The following is a 20,316-nucleotide window of genomic DNA, read 5'->3' as shown; positions in this document are numbered from 1 at the left end:
TTATGGAATAAACTAAACTGAATAGTAATAGTTATCAAGATTAAACTTAGAAGAATATTAAATGATGTTGAACGATATTAATAAAGAGTATTCAATGATGTTCAAAGAAATTAATAATTACAAGACCTTACTCAAAAATAAATGTGCAGGGGCGCCTGGGTGGCTCAGTTGGTTAAGCGTCCGACTCTGGATTTCGGCTCAGGTCATGATCTTGGGGTCGTGAGATTGAGCCCCATGTTGGGCTCTGTGCTGGGCGAGAAGTCTGCTTAAGATTCTCTCTCCCCCTCTCCCTCTGCCCCTTCCCGCCCCCCACCCCCACTCGCATGTGCACTCTCTCTCTAAAAAAACAAAACAAAACAAACACAACAACAACAAGAACAAAACAAAAATAAATGTGCATAGGGAAAAATTTGAAAAACATATACCAAATTGTTAGCTGTGTTTATCCATGAGTCTGGGATTATGTGTGAGCCTTTCTATTTTTTTAACTTATATATTTTCTAATTTCTCTACAATGAATATCTGTTACATGTATAATAATAATTTTTCATCAGCCTCTTAGGTGCTCTAAAGAAATGTACAGAAGTGGTCTCCTATTATGTTCCCCTTTTCCTTCCTCCTCGCCTTCCTCTTTCATTTCCGAAAAATGACCTCGGAAATAAATTGTCTTACCTTTTTAAGAGGAAAACTACCTGTATTGCAGTCTATATATTTATTTCTTTGAAGAGAGGGCAGCTGGACTTCTTTTCTAACTCTGATGTTGTGTGCTATTATATAGGTGCTTTCAGAGTAGGGAACCCAACATTTTAGGTGCATGATATGTCAGATAATCCTTGACCTAAACCTTATTATGAATTTAAGAGGTCTGTTAAACTTTTCGTTAGACTAATCTGCAAGTTTATTAAATGAAATTTAAATGTCTCCCACATGGAGATTCTCTTTCATGTGGTTTATTTCACTGGGAGATACTTATTTTTTCTTTCCAGATTTAACTTTCAGAATTACTACTTTCACATGTAAATGTTTGTGTCCATGGGTAAAGTTTATTTTTAAGGGTGTTATTTCTAACACTTTATACATTCAGTCAAATTTAGGAATCCTCAACTTTTATTCCCCAGGGTAGAACAAGAAATAATGTCAAGAATTATCTCTGGGCTCTTTCCCATCCAACAACAGGCCATACCTAATGTCAGTGCTTCAGTCAGTGAGACAAGTGAACCATTGACTTCTGACATCGGTAAGTGAAATGGAATCTTTTACTTTTTTTTGGTATTGAAAGATAAAACCTTGGGGCACCTGGGTGGCTTAATTGGTTGAGCATCTGACTCTTGATTTTGGCTCAGGTCATGATCTCATGAGTTGTGGATAGAGCCCCACATTGGGCTTTTTGCTCAGGGGGGAGTCTGCTTGAGATTTTCTCTTTCCCTCTGCCCCTCTCTGCACACATGGGCTCTCTCTCTCCCTAATAAATAAATAAATCTTTAAAAAAAAAGGTAAAACCTTCAAGTCGTGGATTTATGTATTTTAGAAGTAAGTTTAGAAGATAGGCTCTTACTTCCGATACCATTTCCCTGTTTTCTCTGTAGTGGAGGTAAGTTTTCTCTCACCTCCATATCTCATACTGCAGCATTCACATCATTCTATCCTTCCATCCCTCCCACCCCAGATCTCTCTGTTACTTCCCACAGCACTTTGGGTATATATTTGGTATGGGAACTATCAGATTGCATTACGATTGGTTTACATATCTGTTTCACTAGACTATAAATTCCTCGGGATTACAGATGTTTCTCCTTTAGTGCCTAGCCTCTGACACCTAATGAGACTTCGGGTATTCACTGAATGGACGATGGAGCCTCTTCATGGAACCCTTCATATTTCCTCCTGTTCCTCTTCTGTCTTCTTTCCTTCTTTCTTCCTTTTCCTCCTCCTCCTCTTCCCTCTTCTTCCCGCTCCTTTTCCATCAGCTTCTTTGAGGTATAGTTTACTTGCCATAATATTCACCAATTCTAAGTGTACAGTTTGGTGAGTTTTGATAAATACACACAACTGTGTATTAGCCACACAATCGTGGTAGAGAAAAACACTTCCATTGTTCCAACAAGCTCGTTCATGCCACACTGTAGTCCGTGCCTACTGGGTGGGCCCTAACAGCCACTGATCTGCTTTCTATTACTCTATTTTTGCCTTTACTAGAATTTTATATATATGTAGTCGTATAATATGTAGCCTTTTGTGTCTGCCTTTATTTAGCATAAGGCTTTGACAATCATGTTTTATGCATATAGTAATTTTACATTGTATGGCTCTATCATAATTTTTTAACACAGTTGCCAGTTGATGGAAATTTGTAGTCTTTTCATTTGTGGCTATTATAAATAAAGCTATGATATGGATATTTCCAAGCAAATCTTTTAGACACATCTTTTAAGTTCTCTTGGTCATATGGTAAATAGATGTTTAACTTTATAAGAAACTGCTAAATATTTTGAGGCTGTTCTATTTTGCATTCCCAGCCAGGAGTGCATGAGAACTCCAGTTGCTCTACATCCTCACCAGCACTTGGTGTTGTCAGTGTTTTTAATTGTAGACATTTTGTAAGCGTGTAGAGATATCTCATTATTTGCATTTCCCTAATGACTAATGTATATTTTTTTCATGTGCTTATTTGCCACCTGTACACTTACTTTGCTGAAATGTCCTTTTAAATCTTTTGCCCATTTTTAAATTGAAGTTTGTGTCTTCCTATTATTGAGTTGTAAAAGTTCTTTACTTATTCTGGATACAGTCCTTTATTGGATATATTTTGCAAATAGGTTCTCCTAGTTTGTGTCTTGCCTTTTTGCTTTCTCAGCATTATCTTTTGAAAACCAAAAGGCTGGGGCACCTGGGTGGCTCAGTCAGTTAAGTTTCTGCTTTGGCTCTGGTTATGATCCCGGGGTCCTGGCATCAAGCCCTGCATCAGGCTCCCTGCTCAGTGAGGAGTCTGCTTCTCCTTCTTCCTCTGCTGCTCTCTCTGTGGCTCTCCCTGCTTGTGCTCTCTCACTCTTGCTCTCTCTCAAATAAATAAAGAAATAAAATCTTAAAAAAAAAGAAAACCAAAAAGTTAATTTTCATGAATTTTAATTTATCAATTTTCCTTTTATAGTTTGTGTTTATTGGCATATTATTTATGATTCTCGAGATCATTAAGCTTTTCTCCTATGTTTTCTTCTAGATGATGTATGGCTTCAGACTGCATTTAGGTCTATGGTGCATGTTGAGTTAATTTTGATGCCTACTTTACACCATATACGAAGTTTTTTTTTAGTATATAGATATCCAATTGTTCTAGCATTATTTCTTGAAAAGATTATCCTTTCTCCCAATGAATTGTTTTGACACTTGTTGAAAATCAGTTGGCTAAATACGTATGAATCTGTTTCTGGGCTTTTTTTCTGTCCCTTGATCTGTAAGTCTGTTTTTATGTCAATACCACATTATTGTAATTTAAAAACAAGTGTTGGGGCACCTGGGTGGCTCAGTCGTTAAGTGTCTGCTTTCAGCTCAGGTCATGATCCCAGGGTCCTGGGATGGAGCCCTGCCATCAGGCTCCCTGCTCAACAGGAAGCCTGCTTCTCCGTCTCCCACTCCCCCTGCTTGTGTTTCCTCTCTCGCTGTGTCTCTCTCTGTCAAATAAATAAATAAAATCTTTAAAATAAATAAATAAAAATAAGTCTTGAAATTGGATAGTGTAAGTTCTCCAAATTTGTTCTTTTTTTAAGATTTTATTTATATATTAGAGAGAGAGAGAGTGTGTGCCTAAGTATGACCAGGCGGAGGGGCAGAGGGAAAAGGAGAGGAACAGGCAGACTCCCCACTGAGAGCAGAGCTGGACAAGTGGCCTGATGCAGGGCTTGATGAGGGGTTCTATCCCAGGACCCTGAGATCATGACCTGAGCCAAAGTCAGACGCTTAACTGACTGAGCCACCCAGGCGTCCCTTTTTCTTCTTTATAAAACATTCCTATGTATCATTACCTCTATTTTTTTGCTTTCTCTTCAGTCCAGAATTACCTACTTTTCTTCCTCCATAGACTGTCTCTTAACTGCCCAAATCCTAGACTTCAGAGCCTATATTTACGGCTTATACTTTCTCATTGCCCACTTTCTCTTTAGTCCTTATGGAGCTTTCTGCCCTTTCCCTAATGAAACTCCTCTCTCACAGAATTTGGTTGTCAAGAATAAACTTTTTTTCCAAATCCTTATCTTCCCTCATGGGTCTAGCATGGGCGCTGTTGACCACCTCTAATTCTTTTGTTTTTTTTTTTTAAGATTTTATTTATTTATTTGACAGAGAAATAGACAGCGAGAGAGGGAACACAAGCAGGGGCAGAGGGAGGGGGAGAAACAGGCTTCCCGCGGAGCAGGGAGCCCGATATGGGGCTCGATCCCAGGACCCTGGGATCATGACCTGAGCCGAAGGCAGACGCTTAACAACTGAGCCACCCAGGCGTCCCAACCACCTCTAATTCTTAAAATGTCGTACTCATTTTGGTTTCTTAGACTCCATTCTGTTGTTGTTTCTGCTATCTTTTTGATTTCTTTAGGACTTTATTTTATCATCATTTTTTTTTCCCCTGTTCAGTTGCTCACCCCTAAACCACACATCTAGGCTGCAAACTTGCAGTTCTGTCTGTTGATGAATATTCTACTTGATGCTCCACTGGCATCTGAAACTTGACATATCCAAAGTTTTTCTAGCCCAACCTGTCCTTTCTTTGTTTCTGTTTACATTAATATCAGAATTTTCCAAGTGCCCAATCGCCAAAGCTTTGGAGTTATTGTTTGTTCTATTTTCTTTTTGTTTTTCCTCATCTCCACCCGGCCATAGCCTGTACCCTCACTCCATACAATTTATTGTTGCATTTAGTTAATTCTTCCTGTTTAGTATAACTTGAATGGCTCCTCCACTGCTACCACCCCAGGTTTTCTTTCAGCACTTTTGGAAGGAAGGGAAAAAATGATCAACAAAGTTATGAGGAAGTTTATGTTTTCCTGGATGAAAATCTTAAAATTTCCATATTGGACATTTAGATCCTATTCTCTTCTATTTAAAAGCATGTGTGTTTGCTTTTGTTTTGCCTATGTCTGGGTAGGGCTTTTTGGCCTTTATAACAGAAATGTTCTAATTTCTGATCATGCCGAAACAATAAATTATAAGAACTGAAAAGGAGATGTATCTACATATACTGTCAAATACAAATTTGACATTTGATAGTGTTTGCTATGGTAACTTCAGAGTAAATTGCTATTACTTATCCCTCAACAAGTGATCTCAAGACACCTGTAACCACTTTTTAGGGAATTCTGGATATTGCTGCCTTAGTTGTACTAATTAAGGAATACTCTTTGGAGAGGTTATGTCTGCATCAAATTGTATTGATCGTTGTTTACATGTTTTCCACATAGAGCTTTAGAAATATAGCCCACTTTAAGTCTAGTAAAGTCTGTTAAGGAAGTTTTACTCAATTTTATGTACATTCATACAAGTAAAAATTATAATCTGTTTGAGTTATTAATATACCTATATAGCTTCTGATATCAAGCATGTAAACTACTATAAAAGTTTGAGTAGGATTAGCTTGTATTGTTAGTAACTGCTGTATCTGAAACTAGAAGGAAAGAAGGTTTGTCTTCATTTATGAAGCAGCTATTATTTCTCTAAAATCCCCCACAGTCACTGGGTCTTTGTGTTTTGTTATTTATTTATTTATTTAAAAGATTTTTATTTATTTGAGAGAGAGAGATAGAGCAAGAGAGAGAGAGCATGAGTCAGGGGGAGAGGCGGGGGAGAAGCAGGCTCCCCACTGGGCAGGTTGCCCAACTCTGGGCTGGATCCCAAGACCCTGGGACCCTGACCTGAGCTGAAGGTAGACACTCAACCGACTGAGCCACCCAGGCACCCCTGTGTCTTTGTGTTTTGACCAAGATCTGTCATAGGGTTTCCTCTTGCCCTATCCTTGAAAATGTGGGGTGTTTTCAGATGAGAACATTTGATGTGGATACAAGTCTTTTTTATCACTAAATGCTGAAGTGGTAGGGAAGAGGCCATGTAAGTAAAGTTTTCATCTGGGTGTTTTCCTCCCCGTTTTGGTTTGTTAAAGAGGGTGTTCATTATGTGAGTTACCATCTTATTCTCTTTTGTAATAAGTAATTTTGTATTTTCATTTTTATTCTTCCTCCTACCCCCTTATACACCTATGTTTGCATCTCTAAAATTTTAAGAATTAAGATTTAGATTGCAGGCATGTTTCTTGCACACTTACTCTGAAATTCTTTCATTTCTTTTTTTTTTTTTTTTTTAGTGGAAGGAACAAGCAATGGTGCCCTCCAGCTTTTTGTTGACGCTGGGATTCCTGTGAATTCAGACATGATAAGCCATTTTGTGAATGAGGCTCTTGCTGAGACCATTGCTGTCATGCTGGGTGACAGAGAAGCAAAGAAGCAAGGTCCTGTTGCTACAAGTGTTTCTGGGGATGTTTCAGCAAGCAACACATACTTGCTGGTAGGAGTGACTCTCCTTTCATGACTCGGAGTCCTGGGGAGTTTTTGATATATTTATTAAAAAACAGTAAGATGGACAAATTTTAAATTAGGTATCACAATAAGATCATAGTTTGTGGTGGAGATTGATTTTTTTGTTGTTGTTGCTATGATATTATAGTATTATTTTCCCCAGCATTTAACTTTTAAATCTATAGAAAAGTTGAAAGTATAATACAATGAATGTCTGTATACCCTTTATCTAATATTTTCCAATTGATAACTTTTTTGACATATTTTATCTGTCTTTATATGTTATATATTCTTTAAAAATCATTTGAAAGTTGCAGATATTATGACATTTCACTTCTGAAAGCAGCAGTATCTCCTAAGAACAAGATACTTTATTACATAATCAAAATGCCATCATCATACTTCTGAAGAAATTTAACATTGATATGTTAGTACTATGTAATATAGAGTCCATATTCGAATTTCCCTGTTGTTCACAAAATATCCTTTATAGATTTTTTTAAAATTCAAGATATAGCCAATGTTCACACATTACTTTGGGTTATTATATAAACTGCTATTTTTAATCTTTAAAAGAAAATATATTTTAGGCACTTTTGTTGTTTGTTTCATCACCCTTACTATGCTAAATGGTTTCTAACCTATTATAGGAATGTGGAATTATACAAAACCAAAATAGACTCTATACTACTAACCAGGTGTTTAAAACCTTGTAGTCACTTCTGATTCTATAGATCATGAGGGCATCATTTTATATAGGTGAAACATTTAAACTACCTCATTTGAGGTATAAACAAAGTTACATATTTGAATTTTATAGAGATTGGTATAATGTAATTGGCATGCTGTGATTAGTGTGCCAGAGATTAGGTACATAGTTTTGGTCTGTGCTTGTTCAGCTTATTGGTCATGCATGCAGTGCAGATGTTGTCAGGGTTATGGCTGTCTCTGTGCTAATTAACGTTGGCATGTTTTCTGCCCATATACTGCATAGACTCTCATGAGGGTGATAGAATGAGAAAAATGTAAAAAAATCAGTATAAATAGGCAGTATATACAGTTGTTAAGAGCATAGACTTGGGAGTTGGGAAGATCTGAATTTGAACCCTCCGCTCTGTTGCTTTAGTTTCATATGTATAATAGAGAAAATACCTAGAGTTTAAATAACCAGGACTTTACCAAAATCTGCTTACTGAGTATCTGGGAGGGCAAGCTCCCTTTCCCCACTGCCATATTGTTCATTATCTTCAGAATTGTCATGACTTTTCTTGGTCCTTTGATCTTCCAAATATATATTACAATTTAGTTTTCAAGTGCCATGAAAGATTTTTTGAGGATTTTTATGGGAATTGATCTGATTTTGATTGGTTTAATTTGGAGAGAATTGCCATCTTTATGATACTGTTATCATCTTAGCCAAGATTTTGTGGAAAATATAGCGAGATGATGAATGAAAAGAGCTTCATCTAGTGCCTGGAATTTGGTACTCAATAACTAATTGTTTATCATCATTATCCATTACCAATACTAGTTAGAATACCTTCAGATTCTCTCATGATGATGGTCAGTAGCATTATATTTGAAAACAGTGCTCTTATGCTGTTGTTTTATGTAGTCAAGAGGAAAGAAAGAAAGGCTGAGTATATGCTAATTATTAAGCAGTGCCATAGAATTTCTAATATGCTTCATGGTTTTAAAATTGCATAACAATTTTCAACTCATAATCAAAATAAAGGCTAATTACCCTGCTGTATACAGATGTTTTAGAATGAGGAGAAAAAAGACAATGTATTTGAAAAAATAGGTAAAAGACATGTCTAGACAGTTCACACACAAAGAAATACAAATGGCTCATATACATATAAAAAGATAGTCAATATCACTGATAATAAGGAAAAAAAATCACTGAAACCTCATTTTTACTTATTAGATTGGTAAAACACCAGAAGTTTGATAATGACATTGTGTAGAAAACCTTGGGGAAATGGGAATTCACATACCTTCTTGTGGTTAGTGTACAATAATATAACCCTGCAGAGGGAAATTTGACAATATGTATTCAAATTAAAAATACAATTAACCCTTTAACCAAGCAGTCCCACTTTTAGGAAGTTATCCCACAGATAATCTATACACATATGAAATTATGTCTGATGACTCTAGGGAAGGGAATTAGGTAGATAGGTTATGGCCAGGTAAGGAGACTTAATTCGCACTATCTTTCTTTTGTACCTTTTTGAATTTGAATAATTACCTATTTAACAAATCCATTTTAAAGTGTTTACTTTTTCCTTCCTCAGTCCTTTCCATCTCCATATTGTCTTCATTTCATGCCCCCCCACCCCGCTTTTTCTTATCTTTCCATTACTTTTTACAAGCTCTGTTCTTTTGTGCTAAAAGGCTGCTCTTTGATATCTTGTCAGTTAAAATACTTCCTTTCTGTTACATGGCCTACCCAGCTTGTGTTTGCATTTGATCTTCAGCTGTATATTCACTGCATCTTCCTCTCTATGTTAGAAGAGAGAGCCTTAGATTTCTTTGGGGTCTGCTTCAGAGGCAGAGCTATTTCAATAGCCTGAGGGTCTCTGCAGGCTAGTCTTGAAACTAACAGCTAGAAGTTCAAGGTAGGGCTCCCGTTTCTTCCCCATTCATTTAAATTCTCTGTAATCTCTGAATGAGCTCATTTCACTGTTTTACATTATCTTTTTTGGGTGATTATAATATCTTGGGTGATTATTGATATCTTGTTTTATTTATTTTAGGCAAGAATATGTACCCCAGTGGCTACCCCACAGCCAACTCCTCCTCATTCACCTTCATCACCTCCTAAGGAGCTTGTGTTAGTAAAAACTCCATATTCTTCTCCCTGTAATTCAGATCGTGATTTAGCTATTCTGGCGAAAGAAATACTCGCTGAAAAAGGTAGAAACCTTATTTCTGTACATCGGTTTTTATCTAATAACTATTACATAAGATTACATGGTTTATTTTATGTTTTATAGATTAATATGCATATACCTTTTGCTTATTAGGTTTTAATAAATCATTCTTGCACGGAAACTAAGAAATTGGTTGCCACTTTTTAAAGTATATGATCTAGGGGCACCTGGCTGCCTCAGTCAGTAGAGCATGCAACTTTTGATCTCAGGGTTGTAAGTTTGAGCCCCACATTGGGCTTGGAGATTACTTAAAAAAATAAAACACCTTAAAAAAAACCGTTATAAAAGTATAGGATCTAATACACACTTAGACTACTTTTAAGTTCAGGGGTACCTGGTTGGCTCAGTGGGTTAAGCGTCTGCCTTCAGCTCAGGTCGTGATCCCAGCCAGGGTTCTGCATCGGGCTCCCTGCTCTGTGGGGAGTCTGCTTCTTTCTCTGCCCCTCACCCCACTTGTGCTCTCGCTCTCAAATAAATAAATATTTTTTAAAAAAGACTACTTTTAAGTTCATGGCACTGTAAAAGTGATAGGTCTTTTCAAGATTATTTTCTAATACTTTACTAAATTAATTTGGGAATTTTCCCATTAGTGGCCATTATTATTATTAATGATTATTGCCATTATTTGTACACCAAAATGTTAAGAAATTCCTGAAGCAACATATCTTGCCTTCCTATGGAGTTGTTTATTGACTTTTCAAATTTCTTTTTAAACAAAAAATCTTTAGGAAATGATACGCCTGCCATCACACTTGTTAATACTCCAGCGGTTACCCCTACTACAACACCTCCTCCTGCCCCAGCTTTTTCCCCAACTTTGTCAGAGATTTCCATCGATAAATTGAAGCTGTCAGACCCAGAGCTTCCTAAGCCATGGAGTGATGGAGACCTGCCACTGGAAGAAGAGAATCCTAACTCTCTTCAAGAAGAACTTCACCCGAGAGCTATGTAAATGATAACATATTCACTTTCAGAAACTGCATTTCATCTTAAGTTGACACAAAGGATACATTGAAAACATCAGAAATGACGAAGCTTTATAAACCACAAGCTACTTTATACTTTAGTAGAAGTTTCATAAACTTTAGTTTTTAAAATTTTCACCAGATTTACTTGTGCCTTCAATTCTTTTTTAAAACATTTTTGTGAAACAGATTAAAATATGTATAGTTATAATATCGTTAGTAAAATAGAAAATGATTTCTCCTCAGAGTGAATCTTCATTTACACTGATTAGTTAACTTTTATATTACTGTACAGATTTATTTTAGAGATGGTAGAACTTTCAAGATGGTCTATGATTAAAGCATGAAAACAATTTTGGAAAAATAAATCTTGGTAATTATAGTAGTGCAGATTATAGAAACACTTTGCTAAAGGAGACCTTTGAATCGAGTTTTTAAAATATAAAAATTAATATAGGCCTTCAGTGACCTAATAAGTTCAAAATGTCTTTTTCTTCTTAGTGTAATGTCTGTGGCCAAGGATGAAGAACCTGAGAGTGTGGATTTCCCTACTCAGCCTGCACCTCCAGAACCTCCAGTTCCGTTTACGCTACTTCCTCCTGGCACCAAGGCCCCTTCCCCCACACAGATGCCAGGTTCTGATTCATCAACAACGGAGAGCACCTTGAGCATTACTGTCACTGAAACCGAGACTTTAGATAGACCCATCTCTGAAGGAGAGATTTTATTTAACTGTGGTCAAAGAGTGGCTCCCAAGAGTAAGTTAACTTGTATCAATTGATGTCACTTGTTACATTATGATAATTTCTAATACTTTTCTATGTCTAGTGTTTTTACTTAATTTTTAAGATTAAACATGGTATAATAGAAAGAATATGGACTCTGCAAGGTAACTTTTCTGTGCCTTAACTTCAGAAAGTAAAATCTTGCTCATAAATCTCACCTTCCAGAAATAATATCACTCTTAATAGTTTGGGGTATACCCTTCCAGTCTGTTCTTTTCTATGCATATGTAGATACCTACATACGTGTGTGTGTGTGTGTGTGTGTGTGTGTGTGTGTGTGTGTGTGTGTGTATTTTTACCTTTAAAAATAGGATCATACTATATATGTTGTTTTGAAGCCTGAATTTTTTTACCTAATAGCATATTGTAGACATCTTTTTTATCAATACATATAGCTGCACCTCATTTTTTAAGTTATGTGTAGTCCATTAAAACAATGCCATAGTGGTTGGCATGTAGATTCTTTCAATATTTCCATACTATTTGTAAAAAATAACCCTCCAGTGACCATTCTTACACACATACACTTTGTGGACCTATCTGATTAATTCCTTAGAATACATTCCTAGAAGTGGAATTGCTGAATCAGAATACACACCTTTAAGGGGTGCCTGGGTGGCTCAGTCGTTAAGCATCTGCCTTTGGCTCAGGTCATGATCCCAGGGTCCTGGGATCAAGCCCCACATCAGGTTCCCTGCTCAGCGGGAAGCCTGCTTCTCCCTCTCCCACTCCCCCTGCTTGTGTTCCCTCTCTTGCTGTGTCTCTCTCTGTCAAATAAATAAATAAAATCTTTAAAAAAAAAAAAAAGAATACGCACCTTTAAAATAGTGATACATTGCCAACATGCTCTTTAGAAAGGTTAACCAGTTTTTAATTTTAAGCAGTTTTTAATTACATCGGTAGTATTTAGGAGTGCCTCTTTCTCAGTTTCATAGTTGCCATCGATATGTATAGTTTTTTTTTAATTTCTGACAGCTGATAGGTAAAACAAAAATCTCATCTTTGTTATAAAATGTACTTTTAAAAAAACTGGTGAGATTGAGTAACTTGTGAATTATTTATGAACAGTATTTTTATTGTATGTTTAAATGTAATGTTCTATGGCCTTATGGTAAGATTGTTTGCAAAATTTACGTTTCTTCTGTTTTCTAAATTTTTATAATGTAATTTCTAGTTTTAGGAGATGAAGGACTGTATTTGATGAACCTAAATGATAGCTTATCCAGTACTCTGCATGATGCCCTTGAAATGGTAAGAAATTATTGGCTCCATATTGAATTCTGACACAAGGAATATTTTGATGAATTTGTTGCCATTGATCAGGGTTTTTTCCTCAGATATTTGAGTTATAGGTATAAAATTTAATAAAATATCCATGAAGGAATTTAAGGCTTCTTGCACATTTCATTATAATTGTGAGAATGAAAGAAAATTATTAACCTCTGTGGCTCCGGTACTTGAAAAATACACAGTTAATGTAATTATGTAATGAAAATCTAGCTCAGTGGAAATTGTCATATGGGTACAGTGCCTTTATAATATTTCAAACAGGGCTTTATCTGTTTAAACTTGCTCTCTTATGATATATTTGTTATTTTTCCCTAATCAGGATTATAATTCTTTGTGCTAAAAATAATTGAATTCATTGGCATAAGAAAAAGAAACTGAAATAGGACACAGTAGTACCAGCACTTCCTAGTTATTACCTAGCTCTATGGAAGAAAAAGTTGGCATTTAAAAACATGATTACATTGTGTGGAGCACTGGGTGTTATGCACAAACAATGAATCATGGAAGACTACATCAAAAACTAATGATGTAATGTATGGTGATTAATATAACAATAAAAAAATTTAAAGAAAAAAAATAAAAACATGATTACAGGGGCTTCTGGGTGGCTCAGTTGGTTAAGCACCTGACTCTTGATTTTGGCTCAGGTCATGATCTCAGGGTCCTGCAATGGAGCCCCATGTTGGGCTCTGCACCCAGCGGGAAGTCTGCTTGAGGATATTCTCTCTCTGTCTCTGTCTCTCTCTCTCTCCCTCTCTCCCCCTCTGCCCCCCCCCGGCTCTCTTTCTTGCTTGCTCTATCTCTCAAATAAATAAATCTTTAAGAATATATATATATATATTTATTATTATTATTATAGGGGTGCCTGGGTGGCTCAGTTGGTTAAGCGGCCAACTCTTGATCTCAGCTCAGGTCTTGATCTCAGGGTCATAAGTTCAAGCCCCACATTGGGCTCCATGCTACGCATGAAACCTACTTAAAAAAAAAAAAAAAACTGGGGCGCCTGGGTGGCTCAGTTCGTTAAAGCGACTGCCTTTGGCTCAGGTCATGATCCTGGAGTCCTGGGATCGAGTCCCGCATCGGGCTCCCTGCTCAGCGGGGAGTCTGCTTCTCCCTCTGACCCTCCCCCCTCTCATGCTCTCTCTCTCTATCTCATTCTCTCTCTCAAATAAATAAATAAATAAAATCTTAAAAAAAACTGTATATATACACACACACATATGTGTGTGTGTATATATATGTTTATATTTAAATTATATATAATTATTACAATATGTGTAACATCAATTAGTATTACAAGATATATAATATCAATTATTACGTATCTACATATAAATATCATACAGAAATGATAATAGGAATTTTCTTTTGAAATACTACTAAGGAATAGAAATCTTTAATATATATTTTTAACCACCTAAGCAGGGGGAGGTAGTTGTACTCAACTTTCATCTACATTTATCTATAGCCTTTGCTAAGCGTTGCTGTTATTGTTGCTCTTTTTTAAAAAGTTTGATAAGTTTTGACATTTGTATATATCTGGAGAGCCATTACCACAATCAAGATAATGAACATACCACCACCCATCACTCCCTAAGTCCCCTCGTGCCCTTTTGTAATCCCTTCTCCCCACATCTTATCAGTCCTCTCATCCCCCACGTACCTACCCCACTGCTGGTCTACTTTCTGTAGCCAGAGTTAGTTTGCATTTTCCAAAATAACAGAAATGGAATCACATGGTATATATTCTTTTTTTTTTCCTGGTTGCTTTAACTCAGCATAATTATTTTGAGATTCATCTGTGCTGTAGTGTGTATCATAGTTTGTTCCTTTTTATTGCTGTGTAGTAATGTGTTGTATGGATGTACCACAGTTTGTCTATTCACCTGTCAATGGACATTTAGGTTTATTCCAGTTTTGGCTATCACAAAGCAACTATGAACATTTGTGTACAAGTTTTATGTGGACATATGCTTTCATTTCTCTTGGGCAAATACCTAGGAGTGGAATGGATAGATATGTGGTAGATATATGGTAAACTTTTTAAGGAAAGCTGTTTAATTTGATCTGCTAAAATTTTGTGTTGGCCCTTTGCATCTATGTTTTTAGGAGTTATATTTTACAGGAATTACAGGAATCTGCAAAGAATTTGGGCTTTGCTCAGGCATATGGTTAAATTGCCTAAAGACAGTTTTACCCTTTTGAGTCTTGCTTTAAAGATTCATGAGTTAAGACCAGAGCAGTACTCACTCTAGGCTATTTGTTCCCCGTTGTGGAGGCAAGACCCTTCTAGGCACTTCCGCCAATGCCTCATTAAATGTGGTCTTCCAGCCCACCTGGTAGGAAGAGCTATTATTCCAGCCTGTGTACACGCCCTGGACACTGTTGGAGCCAGTCCTTTGTCCAGCCTCATGTGGTTACCTCACATGCATGTGCTGATCAGTATTGAGTGCTCAGAGGGGACCCTCTGCAGATCTCCAGAGTTCTCTCTCTGTGCAGCTTTCGCTTTTCTGGGAGCCTGTCTTACGAACTCTAGCTGTCATGGCTTCTTGGAGTTTCAGTCCCGTCTTCTCAGCTCAGGGGGTCGCTGAGCTCTGCCTGCATTCTCCCTCCTGTGCGGCAGCCTGGAAACTGCAGCCTGGAAACTCCAGTGAGCTGGAGCAGTCACAGGGCTCTCCTGATTAGTTTCCATCTCTCAGGGAACACCGTCTTTTGTTACCTGATGTCCCACATCTTGAAATGCAATTTTTTCATGTACTTTGTCCATATTTTTAGTAGTTTCAAGGGATTGGGTAAATCTGAAAGTAAAGTCTGGTGGCGTTATTATCTTTCCATTGGTATCATTATACATGATCATGATGTAAACAGAGAGATTGGTCTATTTTTGAAAAGTCACGTCCCTCTGTCCCTTTATAATCATAATGCTAGAAGTTCCTGTAAAGCAACCACTTGAAGTGATGTAAACCAGGACTGTATATTAAATTCACTGGGGAGGTTTTAAAAAATATGCATGCTGGGTTCCATCCTCTGATAGATGGATTTGATAGGTCATGAGAGTTGTATGGTGTGCACATGTATGGCCAGTTAGAAGCCTAGATCTGTATATTTTGAAAAAGTTCCCAGTGTTCTCATGTGCGTCCTTTGTTATATGTGACATCTCATTTTACAGATGAAGTTGAGTGAGGTTAAATGACTTGTCCATGTCACATAGCTATTTGGTGACAGATACACAACTCTTTTTACATAGATACATGATACCTTTTCATTTTAAGCTAATAATTGTACATTTTGAGTTTTTTTTTTTAAGATTTTATTTATTTGAGAGAGAGAGAATGAGAGATAGAGAGCACGAGAGGGAAGAGGGTCAGAGGGAGAAGCAGATTCCCCGCTGAGCAGGGAGCCCGACGCGGGACTTGATCCCGGGACTCCAGGATCATGACCTGAGCCGAAGGCAGTCGCTTAACCAACTTGAGCCACCCAGTCGCCCTACATTTTGAGTTCTAATTAGGGCTATCTGAATCCTAAAGCTTAAGTTACAAGGGGCTGGGTGTGTGTGGTGGAGCATTTCTCAAGTCCACAAGCAGCTTTGGAGGCTAGGTAGCATCTTTATGTTATTAAGGATGTTAATCGTATAAAGATCCTGAATCTGGAAATTAATATATCCAAGTAACAAAATTTGTTAAAAACAATTTGCTTTACTGTATACAGCGGCATGAAATAATGCATTAAGGAGATTTTTTGGTAAGTTTTTAATGGAACAATTACTTCTCTAACAGTAATTATCTATTGCAAGTAATTGAGTCCATTATGAAGAGAGTGGAAAACACTTTATGAAATAATATGTGGGGAAGGCAAAAATGAGATGTCTTTATTTTCAGAGAAGCATTAAACTAACATTTGGTTTACTTAATATGTCATTATGGCATTCTTACCCATTCTTAGAACTTTATCATGGTGCCAGAGCATGTTTAAGTTTATATGAAGTTTGTTTAAAGTAATAGCCAAACCAAAATGGGACTAAATGATAATATCTTTGTTTTTCTTCGTTTGAAACTGAGCTCTAATGTTTTTGCTAAGCCTAAATCAAATATGCTATAAATTCTTTTTTAATTTAATTTTATTTATTCATTTGGGAGAGAGAGAAAGGGAGAGAGCAAGAGCGGGGGTGAGGGGTGGGGGGTGGAGAGAGGGAGAAGCAGACTCCCCGCTGAGCAGGGAGCACTCTATGATGATCCCAGGACCTTGGGATCATGACCTGAGCTGAAGGCAGAGGCTTAACCCACTGAGCCATCCAGGCGCCCCAGATATGCTACAAATTCATAATGAAGTCAAGTGCAGACGTACAATCTTGAAAATCCAAGAACAACTTGAAGTCATGTCACCAATAGGCATTTATCTATATACAGCTGGGGGATAAAGACTTACAGTAATCTAGAATTAATAAACTTTGTTTCATTACTAGTAAAATAGTAAGTAAATTACTTAGTAAAATACTAAGTGAAACATACTACTGATGGAATTAAAAATCTTGTTAATAGTTGTATTTACAAGGGAATCCAGTTTCTCTGACTCTGAGCCCACACTGTCCTTCATCTTTGGGATAGGTCTTATTTGAAGTACCAGGAAGCCTAGTCTGGGTCCTCCGGGGAGGGTTGCAGTACCTACTCCCTAGCCAAGTACCAGAGGTCAGCCCAAAGGCAAAGGGACAATCAGAGGTCTATAGGTGCCTTAACACATTTCTGCAGTTTTTCATTTTTGCCAGTGGTCCAGGTTTCAGCATCCCCCCAGTGCTCTACCCCCATCACTACACTGGTGGTGCTTTGGGTGCTGCATAAATATGAAGCAGGAAACTGTGTGAGCCAAAAACCTGATGGCCCTACATAAAACATTTATGAATCCTTATAACTCAATCACTTGGGACAGTGGATCCAATTTTCATGTTTATTATAAATGTCCAGTTAAGTGTAAGCAAATTATTTTATAGTGTTGTTTCTATTTGAGGCAAACTAAAGAGTTGTTAGTATAGGCAAATGGAAATGAGAACTAGATGAAAATAGTGTCCACCTTCTTTCCACGAAGTGCTAATATGACCATTTTCATGATGGCTTCTATGTTTCATTAATCACAAGTTAAGAAAAATGCAATTGTTTCATAGAATTTTGTTATGTTAATTGTCTTTATATTTCATTCAGGAAGATGATCCTCCCAGTGAAGGACAAGTAATTAGGATGCCCCATAAAAAAATTCATGCAGATGCAATTCTTTCTCTTCTTGCTAAACAGAACCAGGACTTCTTGGTTTCACAGCAAGCAGTCTATCATTCAGAGGTACTTATTAGCCTTGATGATTTTTGTTTTCTTTTGGTTTGATCTAAATACAGAAAAAATAACAAAAATATTCCTACTTTTAGTGAAAGCATGCTAATTCTTCAGCTTATTCAGGGGTCAACCTTGTAGTAACTTTAACCTGAAATCAGAGCTCTAGAGTTTTACAGCTGAAAAGAATTTAGGCCATCTGTTCCAGCCCTCTTGTTCTGCAGTTGAAAAAAACTGGGAAAACTGAAGCCCTTTTAAATGATTTGTGAGGATCATTCATTCTTTCTTCAGCCATTTACTGAATATCTACTCTGTGCCAGACACAACCTTGGAAGAGGTACAAAGATGGAGGAGACAGGACCCTACCGTTAGGAAGCTTACAGTCCTGTAGGGAGAAAAAGGCTTAACAATTACTCTATAGTTGATAACTGATCAAAATATTTAGAAAGTGTTGAATATCTCACTGTGACTAGCACTTTAGATTAAGAGAAAAGTCTGGAGAAGTTGGTTGAACTAGATGATCATAAAGAACCTTTTAAGCCATAGAAAGGCTTGGGCACTGTAGAGGCAAGGAGGTCACAAGGTAAGATACTTAGGAAGGAATATGGAGGTTTTATAATCCAGTCCTGGTGTTTGGAGGGGAAGAGGGGAATGAATAGTGATCTGGTTTCACCTGCAACTTTTCATCCCAGATGGGCTTTTGTGCTCCCTGATGTTACTCTTACTCTGGGGCACCAGTGCCTGCAGTCTGGGTTGTTGCCAAGATCAATGATACTTACGTGTATGAGAGCATTTTGTGAGTAGGCAAGCTAAGGCTTCGGTAGAATCATAGAGTATTAAGGTGTTAAATAGCTCAGCAATTACAAGCACCCTAGAAAATTGATTCATAATAGAGAAGGTACTTTTTATTACACAACATTTTATATGGTAGTGGCAAAGTAATAGAGACACTGTGAAATACTCCTAATTATTTTCTAGGGAAAGTGTATCTGCTGTCGTTCTAATCTTTGCCTAAGAGTCTCCAAAGGTTTTATATTAATTTCAAAACATTCCTTTTCTGTTTAGAGATTGTTGAGGTAATTGATGTTCCTAAACAAAAGTCAGATTAGGGACTTAGAGGAGATAGAACTACACAAGAATTTGGGAAAATTGTAGAAAATCTTGAATGTTGAGTTAGGAAGTTAGGCTTTATAGTCAACAGAGCCATTGAAGATGTTTCAGCAGTGATTTCTTCATATGTTCTAGAAAAACACTTGGTTGTAATTAAACCCCATTTAAATGAGAAAGCATGAGAGCTTTCAGATACTAGAATTTTTATTCAGTTCTTGATTAGTAAACTCATAGTTAGAATATTTTTTCTTTTTTTATTATGTTAATCACCATACAGTACATCATTAGTTTTTGATGTAGTGTTCCATGATTCATTGTTAGCGTATAACACCCAGTGCTCCATGCAGAATGTGCCCTCTTTAATACCCGTCACCAGGCTAACCCATCCCCCCATCCCCCTCCCCTCTAGAACCCTCAGTTTGTTTCTCAGGGTCCATAGAATATTTCTAAGTCACAAAATGTGGTAGTGATCACGTATATAGTTTTTAATGCAGTAGAAGTCTTCATTTTTTAGTTTTTAAATTTATTTTATATATTTGATAAAGAAATGTATTTATACTCGTATACTTTCCCCGGGGGAAGAACTTATATTAAGTATGATGAAAGTAGTCTTCTTCAACTTATGTACTTCTAAAAAATGTAACAATTTGGATAGGGGTAATGTTTGTCACTTAACTATAAGGTTCACCCTAACAAGTTCAGGCAGTTTTCATTAATGAAGAATGAAAGATAAATTGTTTATTATTTTAATTTGAAGCTGTATGAATATGCAATGTGTGCCATTATTTAGTTTAAATCATAAAATTTTTCTTATGTGTTTTGCTATCTAATTTGGAGTTTGAAAAACAGATAATGGTTATTTAACTTCATAAAAAATAAGATATTAGCAACAAAGCCTATTGCCGGATGCCTGATTGAACTAACTTTTTAAGTCTGTCTTTCAGTAGTGTGTGTGTGGCTTAATAAGCACTGTCTAAAATACCTTTCAAGCGGTCGAGTGTCATGGATCATGGTATTTGACAAATTTTTGCTGTTTTGACTTGGTTTTAATATGGTGTTCTTAACAATTATTTCTACCTTTGATAGGACTTGGAAAACAGTGCAGGTGAACTTAGCGAAGGACAAAGGCCCAGGCTGACAGCAGCAGTAGAGAACATGTTACTGGGACATTCTGTCTCTATGCAGCTACCTGCCACGAATGCAGAGTCTTTGGATCAGAAATGTGCTCCTAAGCCATTATCTCAGCAATTTGACACAGTTACAGGTATACATCAAAATATTGCTTCTTGATATATCATTTATTAGAAGGTACTGGAATCCCATCACACTGTCTTTGTACTATTTCCATGCTGAAT

At 36.9% G+C, this 20,316-nt stretch overlaps 1 protein-coding gene across 8 annotated transcripts in view; it reads left to right on the top strand.

Annotated features, from left to right (window-relative positions):
- KIAA0586 (KIAA0586 ortholog) overlaps positions 1 to 20,316 on the top strand; it is a 119,406-nt gene that overhangs the window by 41,796 nt on the left and 57,294 nt on the right. For 6 of the 8 annotated variants that reach the window (XM_028101428.2, XM_028101437.2, XM_028101434.2 and 3 more), the window contains 8 exons: positions 1,119 to 1,237; positions 6,347 to 6,546; positions 9,320 to 9,479; positions 10,225 to 10,444; positions 10,963 to 11,219; positions 12,421 to 12,497; positions 17,729 to 17,863; positions 20,048 to 20,225. In XM_028101428.2, coding sequence (XP_027957229.2) covers positions 1,119 to 1,237; positions 6,347 to 6,546; positions 9,320 to 9,479; positions 10,225 to 10,444; positions 10,963 to 11,219; positions 12,421 to 12,497; positions 17,729 to 17,863; positions 20,048 to 20,225 — 1,346 coding nt within the window. The remainder of the gene's footprint in view (positions 1 to 1,118; positions 1,238 to 6,346; positions 6,547 to 9,319; positions 9,480 to 10,224; positions 10,445 to 10,962; positions 11,220 to 12,420; positions 12,498 to 17,728; positions 17,864 to 20,047; positions 20,226 to 20,316) is intronic. The other 2 variants (XM_028101417.2, XM_028101408.2) reach the window with 1 other exon arrangement.

The sequence above is a fragment of the Eumetopias jubatus genome, unplaced genomic scaffold (assembly GCF_037043125.1).
Source record: "Eumetopias jubatus isolate StellerSeaLion01/CBP00866 unplaced genomic scaffold, mEumJub1_p1.0 scaffold_7, whole genome shotgun sequence".
In the NCBI taxonomy this organism is placed as follows: domain Eukaryota; kingdom Metazoa; phylum Chordata; class Mammalia; order Carnivora; family Otariidae; genus Eumetopias; species Eumetopias jubatus.
The sequence above is the reverse complement of the archived record's forward strand: the minus strand, read 5'-3'. Positions and strand labels throughout refer to the sequence as shown.